Genomic DNA, 25,449 nt, shown 5'->3' with positions numbered 1-25,449 from the left:
ATGATAATGCAATCTTGGCTGATGCACTGACACAGCCATGTGAGCCCTGAGCAGTGGATCCAACTAACCCATGCCCAGATTGCTGACCCATGGAAACTGTGAGATAATGACTGGGTGATGTTTAAACCATTAAGTTTGTGGTAATTTATTTCTCAGCATTAGAAAACGTATATAGATACCATTTACAATAACATAAAAAATACGAAATAATTGGAAATAAATCTGACCAAAAATCTGAAAGATCTCTACGGTAAAAGCTTCAAAACATTGCTGAGAGAAATTAGGCCTAAAGAAATGGAGATATATACCATCTTCACGGGAAGATGGAAGATTTAATGTTGATGAGACAGCAATTCCTCTCTAAAACGATCTATTTCAATTCAATCCCAATCAATATTGCAGCAGACTTGTTTGTAGAAATTAATTCTAAAATTTATATGAAAATGCAAAGGGCCTAGAATAAGCAAAATAATTTTGAAAATGTAGAATAAAGTTAGTACTTGAAGTACTAACACTTCAAGTATCCAAGACCTATCACACAGTGACAGCAATCAAGACAGTGTGTTATTGACATAAAGACTCTCAGACAGAACAACAAAACAAAATTGAGAATCTGGAGAGACCCCCAAATATATGAATAACTGATTTACTACAAGGGTGTAAAGGCAATTAAGTGGGGAAAGAATACTGTTTTAAGCAAATGATGCTGGAACAACTGAATATCCATATGCAAAAAAAAAGAATAGAACTTTGATCTATACCTCACACCACATTAAAAAAGTAACTTAAAATGATTCACAGATGTAAATGTAAAACTAAAAACTATAAAAACAGGAGAAAACACAGGAGTAAATTTTTGTGACCTTGAGTTTGGCAAAGAATTTTAATTACGACACTGACACCAAAAGCAAAATTCACAAAAGTATAAATGGACAAATTAGACTTTATCAATGATAAAAACATCTGCTCTTTAAAGGATACTCTTAAGAGAACTTAAAGATAAGGCTTTAGGAGAAAATATTAGGTTAGGAGAAAATATTAGGAGAAAATATTTTCAAATCACATATATAACAGGGGACTTGCATCAGAATTCATAAAGAACTCTCAAAATTCAATAATAAAATAACTCAACTTTTAAAAAGCAAACAAAATACTTTAAAAGACACACCAAATGGCAAATAAGCACATTAAAAGATGATAAACATCATTAGTCATTAGAGAAACGCAATTAAAATCACAACGAGATACCACTACGTTATCTACTAGAATTGTTAAAATTAAAACTACTGACCATACCAATTGTTGTCTGGGATATGGAAGAATTAGAACTGTAATATACTGCTGGTGGGAATGTAAAATGGTACAACTACTTTGGAAATTGTCTGGTAGTTAAATGTACACCTACTAATTTATCCAGCCATTTCATTTCTGGGTATTTATTCATGAGAAAGAAAAACATATGTCCATACAAAGACTTATACACACATTTTTGTAGTAGCTTTACTTGTGATATTAAAAAACTGGGAAAAATTCAAATGTTTATCAACACATAAACGAACTATGGTATATCCATACAATAGATTACTACTCAGCAATAAAAAAAGAGCTAATGAGACATACTACAATATAGATCTTAAAATAATTATGCTGAGTGAAAGAAGCTAGATGAAAAAAGCATACACTACACTGTACAAAATTCTAAGAAATAAAAGTAAATGTAGAACACATTTAGCACTCAGATATTCATTTCTAATATCATTTTCCAATACATGGCTGATTCTAGGACTGGGGCAGTAAATAGACAAGATGAGTCTAGGGCATCTTGTAATGCCAGAAATTAAGAAAATGCTCAAACACACACATGAACACACACACACACACACACACACACACAAGTTCCCAATGCTCAAGGCTGGAACAATTTGAGCAAAAAAATAAAATAGATTATAACTCAAAGTATAAAATAAATATCCATGAGTCCATACTGATATAAATAAAAGACTGAATAAGTTAGTAAATGGGGGAGAAGAAGTAAATCTCCCATGCAGAAGAATTCCAAATTAATTATGTAGATACTCTACCCTAAAGGAGGGAACCAGTAACTCCTTACATGCCCACACTCTCTTAAGTGTGGGCTGTTCATAGTAACTTCCTTCCAAAGAGCACAATACGGTAAGAGGGGAAAAAGAGTTAACTATGCAGAGGAGAAAACTGACAAATACTACTTCATCCAGGTGATCAAGGTCAACGTCAACAGTGATGATAAGTCATGTTGACAGTGTGTACCTTTGATATGTTGTGATGAATATGGCACTTTACCACAGTAATTTGCCTCCCCCAAATCCATAACCCCAGTCTAATCATGAGGTAAACATGAAATTCCAATAGAGGGGCATCCCACAATATGCCTCAGGACTGCAAAGTCATCAAAAACAAGGAAAGTCTGAGAAACTGTCATAGCCAAGAGGAGCCTAAGGAGACATAACAACGATGTAATATGGTATCCTGGATGAGATTGTGGAAAGAAAAAGAACATTAGGTAAAAGCTAAGGAGATCTGAATAAATTATGTATATTAGTTATTAATAATGTATCAATATTGGTTCATTAATTGTAACAAATATACCATATTAACATAAGATGGTAATAAGAAAAACTATGCAGAGGATATAGGGGAACTCTGTACTATCTGCTTAGTTTCTCTGTAAATCTAAAACTATTCTAAAAAGTAAAGTCTATTAATTAAAAAATTAAAGCACAGTCCTAAAAATCTATCTGTATATAATTTAATACATTTAATAAATCAGATATAAAGTTAAAAAAAAACTAATGTATAGTGACAAAAAGTAGATTAGTGGTTGCCCAGCAATCCATAAGGAATGACAGGGATAGGAGAGGATAGAAAAAGGAAGGGATTAAAAAGTGACATGAGGAAACTTCTAGAGGAAAAGGGTATACTTATCTTTTTTTGTGGTGATGGCTTCACAGGTATATACTTATGTCAAAACTTAACAAAGTGTACATTTTAAATATAAGCAGCTTACTGTATGACAATTATAATTTAATAAGCCTTTTTCTAGTATAAACAAACAAAAAAAACCTTCCAAATTTGAACTATCTTCTTAAAAAATAGTCTGTAGAAACATTTGGAGTTAGCCCTATCACACCTGAATTTAACCAGTGAGTTTTTTTTCTTCGAGTTTTATTGAGATATAATTGATATACAGCACTGTATTAAGTTTAAGGTGTACAGCATAATGCTTTGATTTACATATTTCATGAAATGATTAGCACAATAAGTTTAATGAACATCCACATCTTATATAGATAAAACATTAAAGAAATAGAAAAAAATATTTTTCCTTGTAATGAGAACTCAGGATTTATTCGCTTAACAACTTTCATACATAAGCAGTGTTAATTATATTTATCATGTTGTACATTATTTAGCACTTATTTATCTTATAACTGGGAGTTTGTACCTTTTGACTGCTTTCATCCAATTCCACATCCCCTGCCTCTGGTACCCACAAATCTGATCTCTTTTTTTTTTTTTTTTTTTTTTTTTTTGCGGTACGCGGGCCTCTCACTGTTGTGGCCTCTCCCGTTGCGGAGCACAGGCTCCGGACGCGCAGGCTCAGCGGCCATGGCTCACGGGGCCCAGCCGCTCTGCGGCATGTGGGATCTTCCCGGACCGGGGCACGAACCCGTGTCCCCTGCATCGGCAGGCGGACTCTCAACCACTGCGCCACCAGGGAAGCCCCTGATCTCTTTTTATATGAGTTTGTTTGTTGGTTGGTTTATTTTTGAAGTGTAATTGACCTACAACACTATGTTAGTTCTTATTACACAACATAGTGATTCAATGTTTCTATACATTTCGAAATGATCACCATGATAAGTCTAGTTACAATACGTCACCATACAAAAATATTACATAGTTACTACATTCCCCACACTGTGCATATCATATCCCTGACTCATTTATTTTGCAACTGGAAGTGTGTACCACTTAATCTCCCTCACCTATTTCTTTCATACCCCGTCACCATCATCCCCTTCCCTCTGGCAACCACCTGTTTTTTCTCTGTGTCTATAACTGTTTCTGTTTTATTATGTTTGTTCATTTGTTTTCTTCTTTTAGATTCTACATATAAGTGAAATCATACAGTATTTGTCTCTCTCTGTCTGACTTATTTCACTTAACATAATGCCCTCACGGTTCATTCATGTTGTTGCAAATGGAAAGATTCTGTTCTATGGCTGAGTAATATTCTATTATTTATATATACATATATATATATATATATATATATATATATATATCATACCTTCATCTTTATCCATTCAGCTATTAATGGGCACTTAGGTTGCTTCCATATCTTAGCTATTGTAAGTAATGTTGAAATGAACATAGGGGTACATATATCTTTTCTAATTAGTGTCTGTGTTTTCTTCGGATAAATATCCAAGAGTGAAATTACTGGATCATATGGTAATTCTATTTTTAACCAGTATATTTAACTAGTGACTTTGTTTCACTCAAAGATTCATATTTTTAGGAATTCTTGTGCCAACAATGCTAATCACCCAGCATCAAATTTCATGGCATAATGGTGATTTAGGATATGCTGAGCGTCTTTACTATTGTTTCCTTACTTCAAGACTTTCAGTCTTATGGAAATATCCTAGTCAGACTTGTCTGGTTTGAGGGAATTTTTATAGTCAATCAAAATTAAGCCAAATAGGACTTCCCTGGTGGTGCAGTGGTTGAGAGTCCGCCTGCCGATGCAGGGGACGCGGGTTCGTGCCCCGGTCCGGGAAGATCCCACATGCCGCAGAGCGGCTGGGCCCGTGAGCCATGGCCGCTGAGCCTGCGCGTCCGGAGCCTGTGCTCTGCGACGGGAGAGGCCACAACAGTGAGAGGCCCGCGTACCGCAAAAAAAAAAAAAAAAATTAAGCCCAATATAGTGTGTCATTTAAAATGAGACTTAGTGCCAATTTTATGCCTGCAGCAACCTGGAACCCACATTCTGAGCCATTTGCTATTTAAAAATCATACTCCTAAGAAGTCTGGTATTTGAGGCATTTGATTGCCTGGGATCAAATATGGCTATGCTACTTATTAACTTAATAATAATGGGAAACTCTGAGCTTCAGTATTCTCAACTATGAAATGCAGATAACAGTACTTACTTCATGGGACTGTTGAAGGATTAAATAAGTTAACACATGTAAAAGTCGTAGAAGACTACCTGGCAGTGCTATCCAGATTCTACAAAATCTACAGATTCTATGGCACTAATCATCAGGGAAGTGTAAATCAAAACCAAAGTGAAATACTACTTCACTCACACACACTATGAGGGCTATAATAAAAAGACAGTAACAGGTATTTCTGAGGATGTGGAGAAATTGGAACCTTCCTACACTGCAGGTGTAAACATAATATGTCCAGTCACTTTGGAAAACAGTCTGCAGTTCCTCAAAAGGTTAAACTTAGAGTTACCATATGACCCAGCAGTTCTAATCCTAGGTATATATGCCAGAGAAATGAAAGTATATGTTCACACGAAAACTTGTACATGAATGTTAATAGCAACATTATTCATAATAGCCTACAAGTAGAAACAGCCCTAATGTCCAACAACTGCTAAATGGACAATCAAACATAGTATATCCATACAATAAAATATTATTTAGCAATAAAAAGGAGTGAAGTACTGATACATGCTACCATGTGGCTGCACCTTGAAAACATTATGCTAAGGGAAAGAAGCCAGCAAAAAAGAACACATATGGTATGATTCTATTTATATGAAATGTCCAGAATAGGCAAATGCAGAGAGAAGGAAAGTAGACTCAGAGGCTGTTGAAAGGTTTTAAGGGAAAATGAGGAGTGACTATTAATGGGTGTGGGGTTTCTTTTGGGGGTAATGTAAATGTTCTAAAATTAATAGTGGTGATAGTTATACAACTGTGCATATGTTAAAAACCATTGAATTGTAACTTTAAAACAGGTGAACTCTATGGTACATGAGTTATATCCAGTAAAGCATGTTAAGTGGTTTAAAATAGATTGGAAAAGGGAAAGCCCCAAAGCAACAATAACAGTATTAATAATAATAAATTAGTTCATCTCTCTAGCCTTATCCTCTTCCATTCCCACATTTACTCTATGCTCTATCCATAATGGCCTCCTTGCAGTCCCCATATTATGTCTTCCTATTTGATGTCCTGTGAACATACTATATCTGCTTCCTGGAGTTCTCTTCACCCCTCCTCTACCCGCCTAACTCCTTTATATTTAAAATTAGTCGGTCAGAGTAAGCTAATGGTTGGAAAAATGGATTCCAAAATCCAATGGTCTAACATGATAAAATTTATTTCTCACTCACGTAGACCCTCCCCAGGTGATTCAGGGATCCAGGATCCTTACCTCTAGTAGCTCTGCCCTTCCTGGAGTCTTGGAGTCTTCCAGTGTATTCTCTAAACCTGGCTGAGAGAATCTGTGGGGCATCAGCACAGACAGAATTTTGAGGAATTTTCCAAATGATTAATTCACTTTTGAACATGGTATATTTAAGATGATGTCAGGATACCCAAAGGTCTTGGGTTCAGCACAGAGATAGTTAGTTTATAACTCTGCATCTCAAATATATTGCACTACTCCCCGCTGTCTCTACCATATCCTCAGGAGGCAAGAGGTGATCTGCTTAAAAAACTCAAAGATTATTTTAAAGAATAAGAATGCCGAGGGGATAAAAATACAATTTAACATCTCTATTGAGGAATTTACGATGTAGCACAGGATATAAGCTGGAGCTAAAGAAAACTTTCCTTAAAGTGCTATTTGTTAAAAGTTGGAATGCATTCCTTAGGACAAATCAAAGTGTGACACACAACATCCAAACTTCCTGTACATGTAGGTAAGTGTTATCAACTATCTCCCACTCCCAAATTTCTCTGCCACATTGAGGACTGTTCACGAGGCGCAGGACATGTTGGTTGTAGCAATTTGAAAATACTCACTTTTATGGAAGTCATAAGAGAGAAAATCTCTTTCATGTTATTTAGGATCATCCTTGATACGTTTATTCTAAAAAATAATACACATAGCCAAATATTTTCCTCTATGTAAAATCTTTACAAAACTGAAATCCTGAGAATTCAGCTTCTGATAGAATCCACTCGCTTTTCCAGTTAGATTGGGCATAATTCTTAACTGGTCGTACAAAATCTAATATGCTTACGAAGTTCCATCCCACAGTACCTGTTATTCAGACTAGCGGCTGGAAATACCAACTCCACAATTTCAGATCTGGTCCATAATTGGGGCAGGGAGGGACTCTGGGCGGGGCCTCCAGATAGGGAGGAGGCGTTGTTAGAAAGCGGTGGGGCTAGTCTACTGGCTGTCACTACTCCAGTTAAGCCTAGTAATATTTGAGTGAGCGAGGGTCTGGTGTGTGAGCAGCATTCTCAGTGAGAACTAGTTTCCCTTGGCATTTGAGTGGAATCTGCAACTATAGGCGTTTCGTCCCCCCGACTGCCGAGAAATGTGAGAGCTGCAGAGATGGTTGTCGCCAGATATAGGGAGCCGGCAGAAACAAGGCTGCTCCTGAGGATGGGCTCTGCCGAGAGGCCAAAGTAGCCCCAGGGTTTTAGTGAGAAGGGAAGTGGAATGCAGTCGGGGATTGGGAGCAACACGGCACTGAAGCTGGAGAAACAGTGTAGAGAGAGAGCCGCTTTGCATCGCTTTCGAAGCCGCCGCCACTCGAGTGCCGACTTGTGAGTACTCTGCGTCTCTGTCCGCAGACTGAAGTCGGGGAACTCTCTTGGAGAACTCTCCCAGTTAGGAAGTGAGATCCCTACAACTGCCTTCGCCTGCTCTCCCCACCTGCCTCAAGGACGGAGCAACTGCCACCCCTCCCCTGCCTACCGGACCGAGGGCAAGGGCAGTAGCTGATCGGTGCCGCCCCCTTCCGACCCAGGAGGTGGAGATTTCACCCCCCTCTCCACCGTCCGGTCCAGCCAAATTCAACACCTATTTCCTCCCCCCGCTGCTCTTGTATTCCTGACACCCCCTCGTCCTTCCCCTATCCCTCCTCCCCAGAGACAGGGGAGGAGAAAAGGGGAGTCCGGGTCGTCATGACTGAGCGGAAGGCAAAGGATCCCCGGGCTCCCCACGTGGCGGGCAGAGCGCCCTCCCCAACCCAGGTCGGATCCCCTCTGCTGGGACGCCGGGACACAGGCCCCTTTCAGGCGAGCGAGATCTCGGACGCGTCACCTACTGCCTCGGTCATACCCCTCTCCCTGGACGGGCTGCTCTTCCCTCGGCCCTGCCAGGGTCAGGACCCAGACGGGAAGACTCAGGACCAGCAGTCGCTGTCAGACGTGGAGGGGGCGTATTCCAGAGTTGAAGCCACAGAGGGTGCTGGAGGTGGCACCTCTAGACCCCCAGAAAAGGACAGTGGACTGCTGGACAGTGTCTTGGACACGCTACTGGCGCCCTCGGGTCCTGGGCAGATCCACGCCAGCCCGCCCGTCTGCGAGGCCACCAGCCCTTGGTGCCTCTTTAGCCCCGAGCTTCCCCAAGACGCCCGGGCTGCCCCTGTCACCCAGGGGGTATTGCCCCCGCTCATGAGCCGACCAGAAGGCAAGTCTGGTGACAGCTCCGGGACGGCAGCTGCCCAGAAAGTGCTGCCCAGGGGCCTGGCACCGTCCCGGCAGCTGCTGCCCCCGACGGCCGGGAGCCATCACTGGCCCGGGGCCGCAGTGAAGCCCTCTCCGCAGCCCCCTGTGGTGGAGGTGGAGGAGGAGGATGGCTCCGAGTCCGAGGGCTCCGTGGGTCCACCTCTGAAGGGCAAACCCCGGCCTGCGGGAGGCCCAGCGGCCGGAGGAGGAGCCGCGACCGCTGCTCCAGGGTCGGCCGCAGGAGGCGTCGCCCTGGTCCCCAAGGAAGATTCCCGCTTCACGGCGCCCAGGGTCGCCCTGGCGGAGCACGACGCGCCAGCGGCGCCCGGGCGCTCCCCGCTGGCCACTACGGTGATGGATTTTATCCACGTGCCCATCCTGCCGCTCAACTCAGCCTTCCTGGCTGCCCGCACCCGGCAGCTGCTAGAGGGGGATAACTATGACGGCGGGGCCGCGGCAGTCAGCGCCTTTGCCCCGCCGCGGGGCCCGCCCTCGGCCTTGTCCGCCCAGGTCGCGGCCGGCGACTTCCCCGACTGCGCGTACCAGCCCGACGCCGAGCCCAAGGACGACGCATTCCCGCTCTATGGAGACTTCCAGCCGCCCGCCCTGAAGATCAAGGAGGAAGAGGAAGGCGCCGAGGCCGCCGCGCGCTCCCCGCGGCCGTACCTGGTGGCGGGTGCCAACCCCGCCGTCTTCCCGGATTTCCCGCTGGCGCCACCCGCGCTGCCTACGCGAGCGCCGTCGTCAAGACCCGGGGAAGGGGCGGCCGCCGCCGCACCTGTCGGTGCGTCTGTCTCGTCCGCGTCCTCGTCGGGCTCGACCCTGGAGTGCATCCTGTACAAGGCGGAGAGCGCGCCGCCCCAGCAGGGCGCGTTCGCCCCACCACCCTGCAAGGGGCCGGGCGCGGGCGCCTGCCTGCTGCCGCGGGACGGCCTGCCGTCCACCTCGGCCTCGGCCGCCGCCGCCGCCGCCGCCGCCGCCGGGGCGGCCCCAGCGCTCTACCCGCCGCTCGGCCTCAACGGGCTCCCGCAGCTCGGCTACCAGGCCGCGGTGCTCAAGGAGGGCCTGCCGCAGGTCTACCAGCCCTATCTCAACTACCTGAGGTGAGGGCCCGGGGCGGGGCGCGCCCGGCGCGTCGCGAGAGTAGCGGTGCGGCCGCTGGCCGCCGCCAGCTCCCGGCCCTCAGCGCCCGGCTCCGGCTCCGGCTCCGGCTCTCCCGAGTGGCCGCGAGGGGTGGGTGGCCGGGGCGGGGCACAGCACAGGTTGGCTTCCTTTTCCTTACCTCTTCTCCTCATTTTTTGGGGGGACACCAAGGGGGCGCAGAATATGCTGTTTCTGGAGCGTACCTCCCCGAAAATATGTTTCTACACTTTTCAGATCTGCGCAATCCCAAGACAAGACCAGCCGTGATTTCTAAAAGTGCAGCGTCACTCTAGGTCCGCTGTAGCCCCGCGGAGCGGAAGGGGTGCGGCGAGTCGGGGGCCTTATAAAATGCTTTTCTTCGTAGAAGGACAATTACTGGGAATGTCTGTCTTGGAGAGGAGACATTAACGCCCCGTTCTCCCGGGAGGGGTGGCACTGGATGTTGGGTAGCGGGCCAGAACCCAAAGCAGAACCGTCTCAGGGGTCTGGACACTCAACCGCTTCATTTTCATACGAATCTCAAGATTTAAATTAATTTATGTGTAATATGTTTACATTACGGATTGAAACATCAATCACTGCAGTACCTTGTATTCTAATATTGTGTCGAGTTCGCTGCAACTTTTTTTCACACAGATTTTAAAAAAGATTTTAATTTACCTACGGGAGTAATGGAATTTTAAAGAAAAAAGAAAAAAATGCTCTCGGTTTGGAATCATGTGTTGTGAATAGTCAAAACAGTGGCAGTATACTGAACAATACTTTAAAATGACAAACACATATTCTTGTTTAATTACAGAGTTGAGTTTTAAAAACTCAGTAGCATCACTAAGTATGATTGTACTCTTAAAGCAAAACCACGTTTATCGTTACCCAGCGTACAAGGTCATAACATTTGATTTGTCAGAGACTGAATTGATTCTCTATAAGAAGTTTTGTAGAAAGATTTTTTTTCTGGATATAAAATTATGTATTAATTATTTATTATTCTTTCGTGTTGGTGCTCCTGATGAAAGACTAATAACTTTGCCAGTCTGATGAATCCAGTAACAGGTAGTACATCAAGTTTAGTTTGCATGTCTTTCAAGTGTATTCGGTTCTATTTTCTAAAAACCCTTTCACTCTGTCAATTCTGGGTTAAGAAAACTTTAGTATTAGATAGTGGTGCACCTAAAAATAAATGGAGTACTTTGTTTTGCATTTCAAGGCCGGATTCAGAAGCCAGCCAGAGCCCACAGTACAGCTTCGAGTCATTACCTCAGAAGATTTGTTTAATCTGTGGGGATGAAGCATCAGGCTGTCATTATGGTGTCCTTACCTGTGGGAGCTGTAAGGTCTTCTTTAAAAGGGCAATGGAAGGTAGGCTCCTTTCCCCGATCCTTTCTTGTTGGTTTAATTGTAAATGGAGACCATCTAATATTTTATAGATTTTAATCAGCCCTTGCTTCCTCTAAGAAATGATGATATATTCGTATAACGTATATGACGATGTTTTAACAATATATTTTTATTTATAATACTCCGTATTGAATGGGGTTGGATATTATAATTGCATACTATTTGAATAATGCTTTTAATATTAGACACAAGTCACACTAATCTTGGGAACAATGCGAACATTGTTCATTAACTACTTAACTTTAAAGAAACAGATTTGTTCTGACTGTATTTTTACATTTCTATCATATATATTTTATATAATATATACCAAATTAAAATTTTCTTCCAAAAGAAAAATGGTAAAAGTTGTCAAAAGTCTATATGTACATATATATGATGCAGTTACAAATTTTCTACATGATTTTGTCTTTTTCCTACATGCATGTTTATTTAATAATTATATAATGGTAATTCTAAACAAAGTTTAAAAGTTCCCTTTTTGTTTAGTATATTTTTGTAAGTGTATAGGAAATAGGTGTAAACAGTTTAAAGCAAAAGAAAAATTTAGACATCACAATTATATAATTTCTGAAGAAGTATTTTGCTTTAAATAAGGCTTTCATGTTTTTAAAATCATCTAAATTACATATTTACCTAATGATTTTGGATTGACTTGCATAGTGTATTTCAGACTTGAACTTTCATAGAATATATGTTTTAATTTCTCTTTCTATCTACACTAAACTCTAAGCAGCCAAACACATTTATATCTGAAGACAGAAATACATTTAAACATCATTTCACATTTGAATTCTAGCAATAAGTGTATTTCATAACAAGCTGACGTGAGTTTAGGGTTCTCTCTGGAGTTCTGATATCACACCTACACAAGGAACCAAAGATCTGAATGTCTGCTTTTTTGTTTCCTGTTTGTGAGTTCTCTAATTTCAAGAGCCATCTACTTATGAGCAGGAAAGTAGGGAGTGGGAATTTTTACCTTAAGGGAGAGTTCAAAGGAGTTGACATGCATATTTAATACACATTTACACCAAAAGAATATTAACCCAAAAGACATTTAACAAAAAAATTCACTATCCCTGTAGATAGCTAACATATAATTCTTTACAACTGCTATGCCCTTTTGATGAAAATGATTCCCAACTATTTATTAATGGTATGTGTACCTCTCCTACTGAAATTAATTCTTCATAAAAAATAATCACTTTGTGTATTTCTAGAATATGATTGTTTTCCCCAAAGGATGAATGTATTTAACTGATGTTGAACATACGTATTCAGCTTCAGGGGGTTTTAATTGCATTTTAAATTAGTTGAGGTACTGTGACAAGAGGTTATGTGAGAAAACGGGACAACTGACAGTAGCCTTAACTTTCCAACTGACTATGACTATCATTTAGTCATAGTTACAGTTTGAAGTCCTTTGTGTGGAAGAGTCAATTCTCCAGTGCATAATTGGAATTACTGTTCCCATCTGACTTTGGTTCTGGTTTCTTGAACATTCCCCCCCTGCATTAATATGATTTTCTTTATGCTTACAGTCTCCTTAGTCTAATTCTTAAGTGAATGACCCCCTTGGAGTCCTCTAAAAGCCAGTTTATTCTAGCGCAGCTCCCTCATTTTACAGATACACAAGTCCCAAAGGCATAATGAGTTTCTAAAGAGCATACAGCTAGTCGGTATCTGATTGTTAGTCAACACAGGTTAGATTTTCTTTAATTGCAATGCTTATAAATCAGAGATGGTATGCAAAAGTAGATATATGACAAATGCTACTTCATTCTTGAAAGTTACTTCAAAAGTGCATATAGCACCAAGAACACTCTAATTAAAATACAAATGCTTTCACATCATTATTATCAGAATAGCATCCTAAACGTAAAGGAAGTCTTCCCAAATTTACTCTTAGAAAGCATTTGTTGGACCACTACTGTTGGCGTGGTTCTGTTTTAGTTTTGAGTAATAGAAACGAAGTACCTTTATTCAGCAATATTTACAAAGAGGAGCTCAAGATAGATGTTGATAAATCACTCATTTGGCTATTAAAGGACAAGTAAGATTATTGATCTCTGGACATTGAGGAGAGCTTGTAAGTGTATATGTTCAAGGAAGAGTGAAGAGATTAAGATTAGACTGACTAAGACTCGAAGATTCATATTAGAAAATTATTAGAGTTAAAGAATAGGAAGTTTGATTGCCAGTGCTTGCTTGAATCAGTGATTTAAGCCAAGAAAATAGAATGTTCTGGGAGTTTTCAAGAGTGAGAAAGATGAGGAGAAGAATTTTTCTAATTGGAGAAAAATACCAGGTTTGAAATCTTAAAGTAGGGCTGTGTGATAAGCTGCTTCAAGGTAGAACTATGTGTGGATGCCAATATGTCCAGAAATTGAAAGTCAGTAGTCAAAAATATGGATATTAATGTTACCAAGGATAATGATAATACTGGCATTCGGGAGTGCTTTCTATGTGCCAGTGACTAAGTGTTTTATGGGTCTTAACTCATTTAAGCCTTATAATGTAGGCATTATTATTACTTTCAATTTACAAATGAGGAAACTGAGGTTCAGAGATGTTAAATTTCCTTAATCACAGTTAAGAAGTGGTGGAGTAGGATTCAAATCCAAGGGGTGTGACTCCAGAATCTGTGCCCTCCACCTCTATACTTCCTTTCTCATAATAGGAAATTCAGTTTAAATTCCAAAAAGAAACAATAGAGGGTTGGAAGAAAAAATGTGAGCCAAGTGATAAAACATCTAGGAAGGTAAAAATGAATCCTAATGGAGTATTCAAGATCAAGGGTGATTAGAAGTATGTGACGTAAGTGGATGGGTGATACTAACTCCACATTTAAGGCAGCAATGAGAAGACACATTTAGGGGCCAAGAGGCAGTTTCCCCACCTCTCCTCCAAGTTAGAAGTGGGAGACAATAGCGCCTATGAAGAAGTCTCCCAGGAAAACTGGATTTCCCTTGATATGAGACAGAAAAGAGAAGAGGCAGAGAAAAAAGTTACCACTGAGGAAGTAGGGGTATGGGGTGGGGAGAAATGACCTCTCTTAAGCTGAGAAAAAAAAAAAAAATGAATTAGCCAAAAAGTAATTTGTTGAATAGCCCATTGCATTCCTTAACTAATACTAGGACTGAACCAGGAAGTGGTCAGAAATTGCCTTAATACCTTTCAAGGAGAAGTCATAATGACCTGCCAGTCCTATAAATGCAGGCTACTGGCCTTGTATTAAGAAGGAAAAGATCATTTCTCATGATGGAATATGGTTGGGAAATATTGTAATACAGTTGAAACATTCTATTTAGAAGATACTAGGCTAAGTAGGTATTGATGGATTTTTAATTATATTACATTGTTAGCCTCATTTTTTCTATCTTTATTGAGGTATAACTGACAAAATTGTAAGATATTTAAAGTGTACAATGTGATGATTTGGTGTATATGTGCCTGGTAAAAGAATTCCCCCCCCATCAAGTTAATTAATGTATCTATCACCTCACTTATTTGACTTTCTTTTTGGCAAGAACGTTTAAGTTCTACTCTCCTAGCAAATTTCAATTATACAGTACTGTACAATGTTATCTATTATAGTCACGATATTATACATTAGATCCTCAGACCTTATTCACCTTATACCTGAAAGTTAGTATCCTTTTACCAACCTCTCCCTATTTCCCCATCCTCCAGCCCCTGGTAACCACTTCTCTACTCTCTGTTTCTATGAATTCAACTTATTTTTTTGATTCCACATGTAACTGATACCATGTGGAATTTGTCTTTCTCTGTCAGGCTTATTTCACTTAGCATAATTTACTCTAAGTTCACCTAATTTTTTGTTCATGTATTAATTAACCAAATATTTATTGAGCACCTGCTGTATGCCAGACACTACGCTAGGTGCTAGTTGAACAGCAGTAAAACAGGACAGACCTAACTGGCTGCAGCACTAGTGGAGTTTTTAGTGTAGTGGAGGGAAGGGACATTGTATCAATTAGCATGCAGGTATCAAGTTATAGATGTGCTAAATGAATGGGTTATGCCTGGAAAGCTAGAGAATTGACCCTTCTGACAGAAGCTGGGGATGGTGGGAAAAGTCTTTTGGAATTAGAAAGACACCATCATAAGTAGACCACAGAAGAAACTGAACAGAAATGAAATATTTTTAAGAAAAATATATTTCTTTCTGAAGTTGAGTAGAGTTGGTGTCATAGTCTAAAAACGAAAACTGACTTGGTAGCATCGTTCTCCCTTGTATGACTTCCAAAACAGAAACAATGAACATTCAAATTTTTAAAGGTTTTACTATTTTTTAGAGCAATTTTAGGTTTACAGCAAAATTGAGAGGAAGGTACGGAGATTTGCCATGTACCTCCTGCCATGACACATACATAGCTTCCCCTGTTATCACAGTCCTCCACCAGAGTGGTACAACTGATGAACCTACATCGACACATCATAATCACCAAAAGTCCATAGTTTACAGTAGGGTTCATTCTTGGATTTGTAACATTAATTGGGTTTGGACAAATGTATAATGACATGTATCCATGGTTAGAGTATCATACAGAGTATTTTTGCTGCCCTTCCAAGTCCTCTGTGCTCTGCCTATTTGTCCCTTCCTACTCCCCAACTCCTGTCAACCACTAATATTTATATTGTCACCATAGTATTTTGCCTTTTCCAGAATGTCATATAGTTGGAATCATACAGTAGGAAGCCTTTTCAAATTAGGTTTTTCCCTTAGCAATATGCATTTAACCTTCTTCCATGTGAAAAGCTCATTTCTTTTTAGTGCTGTATAACATTCCATTGTCTGGATATTCCACAATTTACTTATCCATTCACCTACTAAAGGACATCTCGGTTGCTTCCAGGTTTTGGCAATTACGAATAAAGCTGCTATAAAGACCTGTCTGCAGGTATTTGTGTGCACATCAATTTTCAACTCCTTAGGGCAAATAGCAAGGAGTGCAATTGCTTGGTAAGAGTATGTTTAGTTTTGTAAGAAACCACCAAATTGTCTTCCAAAGTGGCTGTACCATTTTACAGTCCCACTCTCAATAAATGAGAGTTCCTCTTGTTTCACGTCCTTGCCAGCATTTGTGTTTCTCAGTGCTTTAGATTTTGGCCATTCTAATAGGTGTGTAGTGGTAGCTCATTATTGTTTTGACTTAAATTTCCCTGATGACATATTATGTGAAGTATGTTTTCATTTGCTTATTTGACATCTGTATATCTTCTTTGGTGAAGTGTTTGTTAAGGTCTTTGGCCTATTTTTTGTTTTCTTTCTGTTGAGTTTTAAGAGGGTTTTTTGTTTTTTTTGGTTTTTTTGTATATTTTGGATAACAGGCTTTATCAGATATGTATTTTGCAAATATTTTGTCCCACTCTGTCTCTTTATTCTCTTGGCAGTGTCTTTCACATAGCAGAAAATTTTACTTTTAATGAAATCTGGTTTCTCAGTTCTTTCTTTCCTGGATTATGACTTTGGTATTATATCTAAAAATTTATCACCAAACTCAAGGTCATCTGGATTTGCTCCTATGTTATCTTTCTTTTAGGAGTTTTATTGTTTTGCATTTTACATTTAGTTCTGTGATACATTTTGAGTGGATATTTGTAAAGGGTATAATGTCTGTGTCTAGATTCACTTTTTTGCATAGAGGTGTCCAGTTATTCTAACACTACTTGTTGAAGAAACTGTCCTTTCTCCATTGTATTGCCTTTACTCCTTTGTTAAAGATAAGTTGACTATATTTATGTGGTTCTATTTTTAGGCTTTCTATTCTGTTCCATCCATCTATTAGTCTGTTTTTTCACCAATACCACAATGTCTTGATTATTGTAGCTTTATCATAAATCTTAAAGTCAGGTAGTGTCAGTCCTCCAACTTCAGTATTGTGTTTCCTATCTTGGGTCTTTTGCCTCTCCATATAAACTTTAGAACCTTTTGTTAATATCCATAAAATGGCCTTCTGGGATTTTGATTGGGCTTATATCTGTAGATCGTTTTGGGAAGAACTGACATCTTGACAATATTGAATCTTCCTATCCATGAACATGGAATATCTCCCCATTTATTTAGTTCTTTTAGCCCATTTATTAGAGTTTTATGGTTTTCCCCATATAAACCTTATACATATTTTGTTACATTTATACCTAAGTACTTCATTTTTGGGGGTGCTAATGTAAATGTATTGTGTTTTTAATTTAAAATTTCACTTATTCATTTCTGGTACATAGGAAAGCAACTGACTTTTGTATATTAGTCTTGTATCCTGTGACCTTGCTATAATTGCTTATTTCTTCCAGGAGTTGTTCTGTCAATTCTTTTTGGATTTTCTACATAGAAGAACATACCATCTGCAAACAAAGACAGTTTTATCTCTTTCTTCCCAATGAGTATATCTCTTATATTCTTTTCTTGTCCTATTGCATTTGTAGGACTCCCACTACAGTGTTGAAAATGAGCGATGAGAGGAGATATCTTTGGCTTGTTCCTAATCTAATGGAAAGTCTTCTAGCTTCTCACCATTAAGTGTGACATTAGCTGTAGGTTTTTTTTGTAGATATTTTTATCAAGTTGAGAAAGTTCCTCTCTATTTCTAGTTCACTAATAGATTTTTCATGAGCGATTGTTGGCTTTTGTCGAATGCTTTTTCTACATCTGTTGATATGATCAAGTGATTTTTCTTTTTTAGCTTGTTAATGTGATGGAACACATTAATTTTCAAATGTTGAACCAGTCTTGCATACTTGGGTTGAATCCCATTTGGTCATGATGTACAATTCATTTTTATACTTTTTTGGATTTAATTTGCTAAGATTTTGTTGAGGTTTTCTGTGTCTTTATTCATGAGAGATCTTGGTCTATAGTTTTCTTTTCTTGTAATGTCTTTGTCTAGTTTTGTATTAGTATAATGCTGGCCTTATAGAATGAGTTAGGAAGCATTCTCTCTGTTTTCATCTCTGAAAGAGAATGTAGAGAATTGGTATAATTTCTTCCTTAAATGTTTGGTAGAATTCATCATTGAACCCATCTGGGCATGGTGCTTTCTGTTTTGGAAAGTTATTATTGATTCAAATTCCTTAATAGCTAAAGGCCTATTCAGATTGTCTGTTTTTTCTCATGTGAGTTTTGGCAGATTGTGACTCTCAAAGCCTTGGTCCATTTCATCTAGGTTATCAAGTTTGTAAGCATAGAGTTGTTCATGGTATTCTTTAATGTTCATTTAATGTCCATAGAATCTATCGTGATGTCTCCTCTTTCATTTCTGATATTAGTAATTTGTGTCCTCTCTCTTTTTTTGTTAGTTATCCTCTCTAGAGGCTTATTGATTTTATTGATCTTTTCAGAGAGCCAGCTTTTGGTTTTGGTTATTTTCTTTATTCATTTCCTCTTTTCAATTTCATTGATTTCTGATCTAATTTATTATTTCTTTTCTTCTACTCATTTGGCTTAATTTACTCTTTTTTTCTAGTTTCCTAAGGTGAAAGTTTAGAAGATAGACCTTAGATCTTTTTTCTTCCCTAATATAATATTTAATGCAAAATATTTTCTTTTATAATATATTTAATGCTAAAAATTTCCCTCTAAGCACTGCTTTTGATGTATACCACAGATTTTGATATTTGTGTTTTCATTTTCATTTAGTTCAAAATACTTTTAAATTTCTCTTGAGATTTCTTCTTTGAATCGTGTGTTATTTAAAGTGTGTTGTTAAATCCCCATGTACTTTGAAATTTTCCAGTTGTCTTTCTGTTATTGATTTCTAGTTTAGTTTCTTTGTGGTATAAGAACAGACATTGAATGATTTCTGTTCTCTAAAGTTGTTAAGGTATGTTTTATGGCCTAGTGTTATGGTGTGTTTTATGTGGCTTACTTGATGAATATTTCACGTGAGCTTGAGAAGAAGGTGTATTCTGCTGTGTTGGATGAAGTAGTCTATAGATGCCAATTATGTCTAGTTGATTGTTGATGTTGTTGAGTTCAACTATGTCCTTACTGATTTTGTGCTTGCTGGATCTATTTCCGATAGAGAGGTGTTGAAGTGCCTAACAGTAATAGTGGACTCATCTATTTCTCCTTGTAGTTCTATCACTTTTACCTCACAAAATTTTGATGATATGTTGTTAGATGCATACACATTAAGAAATGTTATGTCGTCTTGGAAAATTGGCCCCTTTATCATTATGTAATGCCCCTCTTTATTCCTAATAACTTCCCTTGCTTTGAAGTCTCCTTTGTTTGTTAAATTTTTTTTTGGACAAACTCATGAATTATTTTTGCTGTCTTTAGAGCTCTGTAGTGCTTTCTCCATCTTTTTTAGTCCACAACATTATCCAACAATCCCTTCCACCATAATTTCTTTGATTTGTATTTGGGCTCTTGAGAAGACAATTTGCCAATAATCTTATTTAATTTAATTTTCTCTCTATAGAGTCAACCCTATGGCAGTTTTCCTGTTACCCTAAAAATAAACATGTATTAATTCACTGGACTTCACTTCTAAACTCTATAAATACTATTATTAATAGATAATAAATTGGATAATTTATTCTCAAGCTGCAGGTCTCTCAGTTTAATATTTAGCCTGAGTAGTAAGCTGGTTTTAAGCACAATTTTGCATTGTAATCCATTGATATAAGCCTCCACTTTACTGAAAAAGAAATGGTGAGAAAGATGGCTTTTGGTATCATCAGCTCAATATTTGGTTATGTAGGGTTCTTAATCCTACTGCAAGAACATGAAGGGGAAGTATTGGTATGAAGACATCCATGCCAGTGCTAAGAGATAGTGCCCTTTTCCAGCCTTTAAGTTGTTGTACTTTAAGTACTCAAGTAATGCAACAATACATTCTCCTTAAAAAAAATCAAAACATCACCAATGAGACTTAAATTCTCTTTATCAATATCTCTAATCTGTTCCCTTCCCTACCATTCTTCTATACCTCTATCTCAGGTTTTAACAATTTTGTGTATATGTGTGTAATATGTTGTTTTAGATATGTTGATACATAAATGATATCATATATCACACATTTTTTTCATGAAACAATGACTTGAAGCCCTGTATGTTGATATATATTCCTAGCTTGTTCTTTTAACTATTACATAATACTTTATAAGATGAAAATCTTCTTAGCATTGCCATTACTTGAGTAAGCACTTTTTGTTCTTGTCTCCTTGGATACATGCCTTGCTCCTCTTTCTAGAATATAATTACGTATTTTGATACTCTAAAATAAACCTAAATTAATTAAATGATTAGCTTGCTTCATGCTGCTAAAATGATTTAATTCATTAATTTATTCACTCTACCTACATGTATTGATACTTACTGCATTTAAAAGTTACTTGTGCTGGGAATACAAAGATGAATGTGTATGCAGTCCATGTCTTTGACATGTACAAAACCAAGAAGAAAACAAAAACAAAAATCCTGTCAATCAATTAGTGAACATGAGAATACATTGATATGAGTTATGCCAAAGCCATGCATGATCCACCCTAGGGTTCAGTTAGAGAAATCTAGAAGGATTGGAGTTTTTTCTACTATTATATCCTAATGTTGTGTGAGAAGCTTATTCATTTAACAAACACTATACTTACACTTGATTATGACCAGGCACTGTTCTGAGTGCTTTACTATATTAAGTCATTTAATTCCTCCAAAAGTCCCATAAGGTGGAGGTACTCTCATTATTTGTACTTCACCAGTAAGTATACAGAAAGGTCACTACACAGTGTAGGGACCAAGATTCAAACACAGGGCATCTGACTCCAACTTCTGTGTTTTGTGTGCTTCTACACTGTCTCTCCAGATTGTTTTGTACTTGAACAAAACAATTAATTAGTTTATAATTTTTCAAACAAAAACATGATATTTTATGGGGGACTGGTTTTCGAGTTTTGCTCCTTAACTCAGTCCCATTCATTCTTAGCCCAGAAGAGCTCCACTTTTGTCTGTTTACTTGGTTGACTCTTCCACTTAAGATTTTATTTGAACAAAGAATTCTCTGCCAACATTTTTGTTAAATACCACTGCATTATGACAGGAAACCCTCAGGCCGCAGTCAAGTGTTTATTCTGGTACTTGAGCCAATCCTACACAGTTTCTTGACTCTATTTGCTAAAAACTTTTTGACATCTGTGCAAAGAGAGGATGAACATTCGGTCAAGATTTCAAATCTAACTCTTCAGTATTCTAACAGAATATCAACATTGTCACATGAAAATCACATCTGAGTTATAGAGCTCTATCTTTTGTCAGCAAAACAAAGTAAGTGCAGGAAATCTTTCAGCAATAACTTCTTTAAAGGACTGATTGAAATAATTGATACTTAAGACAGAGACTCCAAAACAGGCACACAAATTTTTTACTTGCCTGGATTTTTAAGTTTTATCCTCATTTACAACATTAGAAAATCACATATTCTGTCATCTTCCATACCTACCTAATTTGTGGAAGGGTAGATGAACACAATCTCCTTCTTGTTGCTAGATAACCTTCATGTAATAAACTACATAATGCCTACTTCACCAAATTTATCAGCCTATTGTGTTTTCCTTTTTACTTTGACTTCTACAAAGCAAAGAAGTAAATTTTCATGCTCAATTTTTTTTTAATGTAATTAACGTAGGTTTCTGGTTTCGTTCACAACCGCTACTACAGCCTTTGGTGTTATGTACTTTATATAACATTTTAAGAAATTGTATAATCTTTTTTGAAACACAGTACTCAATCATTATTTCTTAAGGGAAAAAATACTTCCTGTGTTATTTTTCTCTTGTATGACTCAGTGAGTTATTTATGAAATTGAATAAAAAAGTAGTGAGTATGGACAATGAGCTCAATATTTTGGTGTAATATTTGTAGGAGACATAAACATTAAAGTGTGAAAATAATGGTTATTATTTATTAAATGTTTACTAAATTTAGGCACTCTCCTAGTTTTTTTTATACGTACTAACTTATTTAACCCTCAGAACAATCCTCTCAGGCAGGTTCTATTTTCCTCATTTTACAGATAAGGTTCATTGAGTTAGTGAAAAGTAGGGCAGAACTCAGTTCCTGGAGCTCATGCTCTTACTCTTTCCTGAGTCCTTGTGGCCTGTACAGTAGAAGGTACAGTCCTTGATTTCAAGGAGCTTGTGGGCAACCTACAGTTTAGTGTCTGATTAAATTCTTTGATGCAGACTTGGAATGCTGAAGTGCATCGGGGAAGAAGATACCAATATCTATCATTACTGACGGCCTGTGTAATAGAAATCATGCTAAATGCTGTATATTCATTATCTCTCTTCTTATCCCCACTTTTTAGGTATCTGAGCAGAGACTCAGGAGTTAAGTAACTTACCAAAACTAGTAGGTAATGCTGTAGGAGCTTATTTATTTTGTCCTGTAATAGTTAGAAAAGGTGATTTATTGGAAATACTAGGATATTGATATTCACAACCTTTAAAAAATAGATAAAGGTTAGGAGTTAAGAAGCTTTCATTTTCAGATGGGTTACTCAATAAATGGTCTTGGAACTACTGGCTTATTATACAAAAGAAAAATTTCAGGTGGGTCAACAATTTAAGTGTTTTTTTTTTTAAGGAAAAAGATTCAAAAGCATGGAAATAAAAGATGGAGGTATGTATTTATAATATTGGAATGGCAAAACTTTCTAATATTGACATGAAGTCCAGAATTCAAAATCAAATTTGGTCCATTTTGCTACATAAGGCAAACTTTTTCTATAAGGCAAAAAGCAAAGTCAAGGGACAAATTGTAAAACTATTTGTAACACATGTATAAATCAAAAGAATGTTATTGCTAAAATGCAGAATGTTCTTACAAACCTTTGTTCTTACAAAAAAAAAAAGAACAGCCAAAAAGAAAAATGAACAAAAGATATGAAGACAATTCACAAAACATAGTCTATAGAGGGATGAAAAATGTTCAATGTGCTAATAATTATTACTGATCAAAATAATAGTGGGCATGCCAACAATCATATCGATAAAACAATGAATAATGGCCATTTGAAAGTTGGAGGGCAATTTGATATTATCTATTAAAAGTATTCATCACTTTGGCCCAACAATGCTACTTCTAGAAACTGGTCCTTAAAAGAACTCTAGAAATGTGTAGAAATACCTCTAGGTAGATTTTGAGTACCACATTATTTGCAATACTGAAAAAATGAAAACAGTTCAAATGTCTGCTAATAGGTTAAGAAATTATGATATACCCTTGCAATAAAATACACTGTGACATTAAAAAGAATGAGCTAGCTGTCTATATTTCAGATTGAAAAGGCATCTTAAATATATGATTTTGTGAAAAAGCAAGTAACAATATCATTTGGAGTAAAAATAATTTCACCCTTTTGATATTACTATATATAGGAAACTATATGAAAAAAAAATACAGCAAACTGCTTACTGTTGGGATATGATATGGTGATATGTTTTGTTCTTTAAGCAAGAATTTCCTGAAGAGGCCACTCTTGCACATCTACCTAGTGCCTGACTTCTCTCCACACTAGCTCTACCTAGCATGAGCTGGGCTCTGCTCCCCTAGTGCTATCTAGTGGCAGTGATGCACCACTTTTCACCTTCAGGCACCCAAGAAGGTTGAAAGAGACCAGCAAAAGGTGACACTTAAGGCAGAAATATTCAGGAGGAAAGCCTGAGGTCTCCCTGCATCATGAATTAAGGAATTCAACCTGACTGTATGGAGCCAAGAACTGACAGAGGCCCACAGTTCCTCATCATGATCTCAGTATCCAAAAAGACCTGCAAACAAAAGTTTTGTTTTCGTCCCTTGTCAGTAATTACCTGATCTGACCTGACCTGAATTCATTCGGCAGCAGAACCTGACCCAAATTCATATTTTATGGGCTGTGTGAATATTCATACATTTTTCTGCATAAGTATTAATATTTTTTATTATGAAGTTTTGCTCAACTATCTAAAATCTAAACAATTTTGAATTCTGAAACATATCCTCAAAAGGATTTAGCGAGGAGATTTGGACGTGTACTAAGAAATAAATTCATAGATGTTTTGAACACAGTTCTGCTGGAGTTTTGCAATGTAGCAGCCCTGAAAATTACAATAAACATTTACTAAACAATTATTGATATTTATTCTTCCTATACTTTTACTACCATGCTGGGTCCTGCAGAAGGCTGCAACAGATAAATAAACTATAATACCTAACCTCATAGAATTTTTAATTCCATCAGGGAGATAAGACAACCTCATAAGTGTAACATAGGTAACATAAACTGAATGTGGTTTGGATTTCGAGGGGAAAAAAGATCATAATTAATTAGGGAGACCAAAACGTGTTTTGTGGGGAAGATAGCACATTAGATGGACTGCTGAGAATGCATGAGTTTGATAGCAAGAGTTGTAATAATGGCTGTTACAAACAAAAAGTATGAGCAGAAGCACAATTTGGCTAAAGCATGGAGCATGGTCAGGTATCCAAGAATCTTTTGTCATTATATATAACATTTTGATGGTTTTATCCCTGGGGTGATAGCTTTCATGAGATTTTCAAAGGGAGATTTTCAGAGGGATCAGTGACACTCTCCAAAAAAGTTAGGTACCACTGCAATAGAGGAATGGTGAGAATTATTATTAAACAGAAAGCTGAAAAAATGTGGAATGACAAAATGTGGTGTTCGGCAGTTAACTGAGTAGAGAATGAGATACCCGTAAAAATTTTTGAGCACTGTAGTGACATATTCCAATATGTAGCTTAGGAAATTTAATATGTTAACAGTGTATAGGAAGGATTGATGTGGGGAAGCTATAAACCCATGAGAACAGTCTGGAGATGATGCATTAAGGAACTGAGCCAGGATGGTGGCCCAGAAAAATGGCTTCAGTGGGTAGATGGGAGCCAAGATCAGCCAAAGCTTCACAGAAGAATTTTTTGGGAAAAAATGTAGATAGAGGAACTCAGACCTAAAGAAAGAGGAAGCACATGATTATTTTATGAAGTAAAGGAGTGATGTTGAAAGTAGTGTTGAGAGAGGATTATCCTCAGAGCACCATGCAAAATGGATTTGAACAGAGGTTATATGCCTTTGAGTCAGAGGGAACACCTGTGGAGCTGATAAATAGATTATGAGATGTAGTTTAATTTCAAATTGTATATATTATATGCTACATAATGTACTTGCCAGGATCTTGAAATAATATAATC

General features: G+C 38.0%; 1 protein-coding gene across 2 annotated transcripts in view; it reads left to right on the top strand.

Moving 5' to 3' along the window:
• The first annotated feature begins 7,136 nt into the window (after nt 1–7,136).
• PGR (progesterone receptor) overlaps nt 7,137–25,449 on the top strand; it is a 104,660-nt gene continuing 86,347 nt past the window's right edge. The window contains exons 1-2 of one of the 2 annotated variants that reach the window (XM_027087790.1): nt 7,137–9,796; nt 11,044–11,195. In XM_027087790.1, the coding sequence (XP_026943591.1) occupies nt 8,148–9,796; nt 11,044–11,195 (1,801 nt within the window). In that variant the 5' untranslated portion in view covers nt 7,137–8,147. The remainder of the gene's footprint in view (nt 9,797–11,043; nt 11,196–25,449) is intronic. The other variant, XM_027087791.1, reaches the window with a different exon arrangement.

This window comes from Aethalodelphis obliquidens, unplaced genomic scaffold (genome assembly GCF_003676395.1).
Source record: "Aethalodelphis obliquidens isolate GAN/ISIS:26980383/991018 unplaced genomic scaffold, ASM367639v1 scaffold60, whole genome shotgun sequence".
NCBI lineage: Eukaryota > Metazoa > Chordata > Mammalia > Artiodactyla > Delphinidae > Aethalodelphis > Aethalodelphis obliquidens.
Note: the sequence above shows the minus strand (reverse complement) of the source record. Positions and strands in the feature narration are given on the sequence as shown.